Here is a 7,748-nt window from a genome sequence, read left to right as displayed (position 1 = left end):
CATGTGTCGGTCTGAGATCAAAATGTGCCATGCCAGTTCTATATTCAAGTTGTGCCAAATTGGTTTAGAGAGAGTAAAATGAGGATATTTTTTGTCCCAAAAAAGCCTACTTTCTTACTCTGGAGGTGGAGGTTGGTTGCAAGTGTAAAAAGATTTGGGGTTAGAAGTGTATTTACGAAGCAAGGGAGTGACATGCATGAAAGTAGAGTCATAAGGGTATCTATAATTTTCCCTTAAATTAATTCGGGATCAACTTTTATATATCCTAAGGTTGATATAATATACTCAATGGTCCAAATTAAATATGAGTTGATCTAATGATCATGATTATATTTTTTATTTATATTTTAATATTTTTATATAAATCTAAAACACATATGATAGTGCCAACTGTCTAATTTCATATTTAACAGCCAAAATCGACTTAGATCTCTTCCTACCGAAAAGTAAAGCAAGGATCTCTTCCTACCAAAAAGTAAACACCCTTGCTTTACGCTTTTTCTTAATAAATACTTTATAACTAGCGGCCAAAGCTACCCGGTTTAATTAACTCATGTAGGGTTGGGTTAGCTCATATAGGAATGGGTAAACAAGGTTTAGCTTTGATTTCTAACCATTTATTCAGTTCAATTTTGTTTCTCTCTCGTAGTAAGGGGTTCACTCAACTAGAGTGGGGGACCCTCCACTAGAGAAACTTTTACTTTTACGACATTGTTAAGCCAAAATATGGGAACCTTTTAAGGCATTGGCCGTTGGGATCCAAAAATGGGTGGGCCCCTCCACTCCTGGATAACTCAAAGACTTTGCACCTCCCTTGACATTTGAGAGGCTTTGCACCTCTTTGATGTCACATAAAAGACAGAGTCAGAGAGAGATAGAGACCATTTAAGAGAAGGAGAGAGAGGGAGGGAGCAAGCAAAATGTCCTTTCACTTTGCTGCAAATTATTGTTCATAAGGCTACTTTCTTTCCACAGAAAATAATGAAATACAGCATTAAGGGGTTGAATGTAAGCCTCACATTATGCTACATGAGTTAATAACGTATACAGAGAATAATGAAGTACAGCATGAAGGGGTTGAATGTAAGCCTCACATTATGCTACATGAGTTATAAAGCATGATCAGGGACTGAGAATGTTATCCTTCCGCGTTTGAAATTTGAGTTATATTGGACAAAAGAGACAGCATTTCAAAATGCAATTACCTGTCCTGTCTGATTGAGTGATCCAACTTGGAAAGTAAGATGAGCCTTTTATTGCATGTTTGATACATGAACGCTGTTCTAATCCACAAAACCAAAACCTACTGGGAAAAAACTTCTCAAGGGTGGATGAGAAAGGAAAAATGCAGAATGTAAAACTTTTTTTTTTTTGGGCTCAGTCAGTAGGGATGACAAGCTCCAACCCGTTTTTGAAATAGCCAATTTTTTAATCTGTTTGAGAGAATGGAGGTTAAGACATGTAACAAGGGTTCAGATGGTAGGCGCAGGTGATACTACCACCACAACCCCAACCCATTCCCAACATAATGTCAAGACTTGGGCACTGGCTACAATATAATATTGATCTGTAAATAATATAGGACAGCAAGGAATCATTTAATCTGTTAGAACTTTGATTTTTCAAAAGCAACCACAAAATTATGCTAGTAACTCAATTAGCATTAATCCACGAAAATGTCAGAAGCAGCTTCTAGTCGAGTTCTTAAAACCCCCAAAATTTGAGTATCTCAGCATATAGAACGTGTACCGTATGAAACGCTTGATTATCTTTTGTCTCAACCTTTCAGTCCTGGTGGACGAGAGTTAACCTAACTATGGCATGACTAAAAATTCTTTTTCAATCGGAAAAATTTTGCCTGCACATGAATCCCGCAAGGCGTTTGAAGGTAGAGATCATACCCAAGTTCCAACAGGAAATTCCATAACCTCGCCAATAATTATGTGATTGTTTGGGAGCTTGAGTGAGAACCTTCGTTTGAAAAAGAAACAAAGAAACAAGGATTTGCATGAGAACCCTGACAGCTAGACAAACAATTGACAAATGGGTGGACTAAAGAATCAAAGAGCAAATACGCAAGGGGCATCAGAAGTATTGTGGATCTAAAGGACCAAAAAAGGCCATAGAATGCATTATATTGGCAAAGCTTTTTTTCTCTTTTATTTTTTTGGCAATGCTTTTCTTTAATTAATAGCTCTTTTTTTTTGGTTTGTATGCATATTTTCATTTCGTAAGAAATCCGACGCTTTGTCAAAGTCCTTGAGAAAAGTACAGGTAAGAACTCTCATTTGAGAGGGAATTTAAAACTTTAACAGATAGTTAAGAGAGAGCACAGCTCAGATAATTTATGAATATATACCACATTCTTCATTAAACAACCATGCATTACAGTAAGTGGTATTTAAACCACATAGAGTTATGGCTGTCACGATGTCATCCTCCAACCCATGAAAGATCTACAAAGTTTCTGATTCAATAAAAAGGATCAAATACAAAGTAAGAAAGGAAATTGCACTAACTTTTTTCATGCTTTTTAAAATGCTCAACAGGTGACTCTGAATCTAGATACCTAGGATGCACACTTGTGGAAAATGCAATAAAAAAGTCATTCATCCCTGGATCTGTTGATTTGAAGTTTACTATGAAATGGATCAAAGTAATGGATGGATAAATTCCTTTCATTATGAAAAATGGGTTCAAAGATTTGGCCACCCTAAGATGTATATTTACATTGTGATATTGGAAAAGATGATAAAATTGCGCAGATATATTACCCAACTTGTGGCAAAGGGATATAACTCCAATAAAAGCAAGGCCATATTCGTTTGTTATCTGGAACAAGCCTCATGTTTGAACCCTAGACCAGCCTCAAAACAACCAGGTTTCTCCCTATTGGACGAATGGTTCTCAGACAAATGTATCAAAGCTTTGTATGCTATGTGGGACAAACTTCTAGCCCTGAACCTGAGGCCCCCCTCACATAAATAAACCTGTGACTCACCACGTGAACAAAGGCCTGACCATTAAAAAAAAAAAGAGATTACCCATTTTGAAAAATACTTCAGCCTAATAGCCAAGCTCATTTCAATAAGTGTGTTAATATGTAGAGTTGTAAAATAGGGTTAGAACTCTTCCAAATGGATGCTTACATAACCTTCTTAAGATCTAGAACACGACATATATGCAAGAAATTAAAGTAAATGTCACAGAAGGTTGAGAAAAATAAGGCCTGTAAAGTTGCAAATTCACTTGGTGACATAACCCCTATGAAGTTGTAACCAATGCCTCATAATGCTCTGCAATTTAAATTTGCCTAATTAACTCCTTTCAATACGATACATGATAGCATGAATTTTCACAAAAGGTACGGTAGGAATGATATCTACAATGAGTTGAGGTAAGGGAGAGGAGACTCCCACCAATACAGACTCCTTAACTAGGGAATGGTTTCTGAAATAGCATCCCTCTAGGAAAATTGGAGCTTGATCAGATTTCGACCATGACTGTAACTTTTTTATCACTTCAATAAATGATGTTTCACATGATACAGCTCACCAGTTGGTCAATGTTTTTTTTAGTGCAATCACAAGAAAAAAACCAAGACAGGGTCTTGAAAAGATTCTCCATGGAATCCCCCACCCCTAAAAAAAAAAAAAAAGAGGATTCTCAATGGAATCGTGCAAACATTAAGATATTTTATTTCTGAAGAAGCAATAAAAAAGGTGACATGTCCACCAAATGAAAGGGAACAACAACCCATGAAATCAGATCCGAAGGCAAAGAAATTCAAAGTCTAATATTTATAATTCTATATGCACACTGATTTGTCCATAGGCACTGAGTAACCTCAGTACGTCTCGTCAGAAAGCATCAAGGCTACTTCTATGATATCTCAAAAATAGGGTTTGTGAATTCAAATGCAGAAAGTTTTGTTTTTTCTCATCCATTCAATCACCTGAGCTGTACAATAACAATTCAAGATATACCGAGGGTTCACATAATAAAGTAAAAAAGCTGACCCATTTGTAGATTTCATCATCATTTAAGCCTTATCCCAATTATTTGGGGTCGGCTAACCATCAATAAAATCTATTTGTAAAACAAATCATAAACAGCTTTACCATCTACTATTACGTACTGGGGAAGAATAATGGAATGAGAATTAAGAATTGATATTCCTCTTGCCGAATCAATTGATTCCTGTTGAACGCTTAAAATGGTATTGCTCCACTGCTTGTCCAAGTGTAAAGAATGAAGAGCTCAAGTCATAGTTCCAATTTATGACCAAAAGAGATTGTAATTTGCTGCAATAGCAGCTAAAGGACCATAAAACAAACTACAATACATGGCACTAATCAAAGAAAATAAAAATAAAAACTGTCACACATGGAATAGAAAGTAATGCAACTAAAAATTAAATTTGTTATCTTCATTAGAATTTCGATGCTCCAAAACTAGAAAAATGCTTTTCAACTTAGAAACGAAGAAAGAACACCAACTTCAAGAAAAAATTCAATTCACCCAAAACAAGCAACAAACAGAGTCTGATCCTCTCTCTAACTAACTGGACTAGGTAGACTTGTATTCCAGAGGATTATCCGCAGATATCACTTGTGATCCAAACACTCAGAGAACAAAAGACATGAACCCATATAATGAGCATATTCTACCTCTGACGGGATAGCCAGAAATGAGGTATGAGCCTTTTTTCCCTTTCACGAGTAGAATGGGAGAAATGAGGCACACCATTTTAACCCTTCAAACAAGTAGAGTGAAAAATGGAGTATGTGCATCTTTTTCCCCTTCAAATATGTAGGGAGAGAAATGGATTTATGTATACATGGGCCAATCAGTCCATGCTCCCGAGACATGCCCATTTTCGCACACATAGGCCCTCACAGCCGGCTCCCCATCGTCATGATACTCAAACAGCGTCCTCAAACAAAAAGAACTGAGCAAATCCCATGTCCCCTTACAAGAACAGAAAGCACAATTCAGAGAAGTCTTACTTGCCTTAGTGTCCTTTATGTTTCTCCACACTCTAGACCTCTTGAAGTTCTTGAAAACTCCCCTAAAAACCCTGTAGTTCCTCTTCTCCTCAGCGTGTAGGCAACCTGGCCAATCACATATATAAAGGCAATCCCCCCTAAATCTACTAGCCAAGAGCTTGTTCCCTTGCTCTCTGCTCAAATTCCAGACCCCTGAAGCTAGATGTGAATTGACAAAATGGCATTTTTTCCTCCTCTTACATTCATTCGTTATAACGTTCTCCCTTTCCTGATCTAGTGAAGGCCTAATTGCACCACCCATACCCACGTCTATCTCCCTAGAAACCCCATCTTTTTGAATCTCAGACACATCGTAAACAGTATCGGAGTACAAATCATCAAAGAGAGACCAGGAGCAGTCAGAATTGAGGCTTACAATGGCCGAATTTTGAGTATTGCTTGGACCTTCACCAGTAGAGAGAGATGGATTTTTGGGGTCTTGGAGAGAGAAAAGGGGGTTTTGGAGAGGTGGGTTCTTTGGGTCATGGAGAGTTGCAAATTGAGGTTCTTTGAGAGATGGATTTTCAGCATTTTGAAGGGATAATTGGGGTTTTTGGAGAGATGGGTTCTTTGGTTCATGGAGAGATGGGAGCTGGGGGTTTTGGAGAGAGAAATGGGGCTTTTGCAGAGATGGGTTCTTTGGATCTTGGATACCTGTGATCTTTGGGCGTTGGGGAGAGAACACTTTTTCCTTGGTTGGTAGAGAGATGAGAGCAAATTCTTCATGGGGACCAATAGCTCTTTCCAATCCAAAATCCGAGCTTTCAAAAAGAACACCAGCGTGGAGGAGGCCAGGGCAACAAACTGCAACCTTTTGGAGAGCAGACCAACCCCGGGGGGGTTCATCTGCCATCGTAGAGAGAGAAAGAGGGTTTCTTTGAAGAAGGTCATAGACGATTGCAGGTATGGTGGTCAAGCACTTGTGTTTCCAGCAAATTGTCCTGATAATGGTGCTGAACCTTGTGCATACACAGGCTAAGCAGGCCCAGTGCCTTGGGTCATCTTCGAGCTTGAGGAAGATGTTGAGGATGATGTCTTCTGAGAGGTGGGAAAACATGTCCACTTTGCAGGCCATCTCTCTCTCTCTCTCTCTCTCTCTCTCTCTCTCTCACAATTCCTATTGATGGATCTGACCAAATAGAGGTCTTTTTTGCAGAGGAACCCTTTTCCCTCCCTCTCTCTCTCTCTATGCTTTTCAAGATCAACTGCTCTCTCTCTCTCTCTTTCTTTCTCAAGTATTTTTTACCAGGGGATCAAAAGAACCAGAGATTCTTTTATGAGGAATTTCCCTGAGATTTCATGGCTTCCGCATGTTGGGTATGGAACGATGGAATTTTCTCCGGTTGGTTGCAAGATTTAAGGCTTCTCGTCGGTTGAGTGGGTCAAAAGTGGAGGCTTTTTTTTTGTTTTTTTCTCTGGTCCATACGAGTTTCGGATTCACCTGAAGTTTTCTGCAACAGTGGGTAGGAACCAACAGTGGTTGTGTTGTTTCTGGTTTTCTGATATTGTTTTAGGACTGATTTACTATTGACACGGATGGAAAAGTAGTGAATCTGTTTTGGATTTCATTGATCTCCGACTGGCTTTGGATTGGGTTTGAGGGAACGGAGGAGAGAGAAAATCAAAAAGCTTTTCGGCTTCCTTTCTATTTTTAGAGCAAGGGTAAATTGTGTGCTGATTCATAGAGCAATGAGACAGAGAGTGGAGTGGTTTTGTAGGTTTTAAGTATAATCAAAGAGTGTGTGTGTGTGTGTGGCTTGGGCTTTTTCTAGATGGAACTAAAGAGTGTGTGGTGTTGAGAGAGGTGGATAGAGTAGGTTTTAAGGGATAAAAGGCTATCATTATTGGGAAAATATTGTTTTAATATTGAAAAACATTTTGATATCTAGATGTATGAATATGAAAACAAATAAAATTTTGAGTATCAGAATAATGCATCTTGCAATACATTATCCAGACCGTTTATTTTTAAGATTTTCATATGTTTATAGATCTACTTGATTTTAATTATTTTTTAAATTTTAAATTTTATAATTAGATATGAAAATAAATTTTTATATAATTTTATTTTTACATCAAAATTACATATTATGATAAAATTTAGAGGTACGCATTGATTAAATTGTTGAAGGTTGAAACCTTACCGCACCATATTTATTTTTCTCTTGAATCCAACAATATGGTGAGAGAGTTGCTTGGGAATTCGTTGGGCTTTAAGAAGAGAGAGAGAGAGATTGGTTTCCCTTTGTATTTTAAGGGTCAGAGGCTGTCTTTTTTTCTTATCTATTTCAAATGTGGTTGAGGGTTGTGTGCGAATATGGGGCTCAAATGCAAGCCACGGTTATGAGTAAGAGAGAGAGAGAGAGAGAGAGAGAGAGAGTTGGGTAAGCCTGTCCTGTCCACACGTAAAACACCAGTAAAAAGAAGGTCGTAGAATTTGTAGCCACGGGTTTAGTGATTGTGTGCCTGCCTCGAAGGCGATCTCCCCACCACCCCTTGCACAATTCGTACAATCTCACTTTTTTTTTTTTTGGGTAATAAAGTCGGAAGGCGGTCCTTATCTATTTTTTCAAATAGATTAGAAGTTTTTTTTTAAAAAAAAAAAATTATCAGTGGATAATAATATTAGCGGTGGGAATAAAAACTACAACGCCGTGACTAAGATGTGAGGTGTTACTATTATTATTTGTTTATAGGAAA

General features: G+C 37.9%; 1 protein-coding gene across 1 annotated transcript; it reads right to left on the bottom strand.

Moving 5' to 3' along the window:
• Positions 1-4,402: 4,402 nt before the first annotated feature.
• On the bottom strand, positions 4,403-6,927 carry EID1 (F-box family protein). Its single transcript, XM_020664733.2, has one exon. The coding sequence runs from the start codon at positions 6,121-6,123 to the stop codon at positions 4,831-4,833; it is 1,293 nt and encodes a 430-aa protein (XP_020520392.2). The 5' UTR covers positions 6,124-6,927; the 3' UTR covers positions 4,403-4,830.
• Positions 6,928-7,748: the final 821 nt, after the last annotated feature.

This window comes from Amborella trichopoda, chromosome 2 (assembly GCF_054954075.1).
Source record: "Amborella trichopoda isolate Santa Cruz 75 chromosome 2, AtrichopodaSantaCruz75HAP2 v2.0, whole genome shotgun sequence".
Taxonomy (NCBI): domain Eukaryota; kingdom Viridiplantae; phylum Streptophyta; class Magnoliopsida; order Amborellales; family Amborellaceae; genus Amborella; species Amborella trichopoda.
Note: the sequence above shows the minus strand (reverse complement) of the source record. Positions and strands in the feature narration are given on the sequence as shown.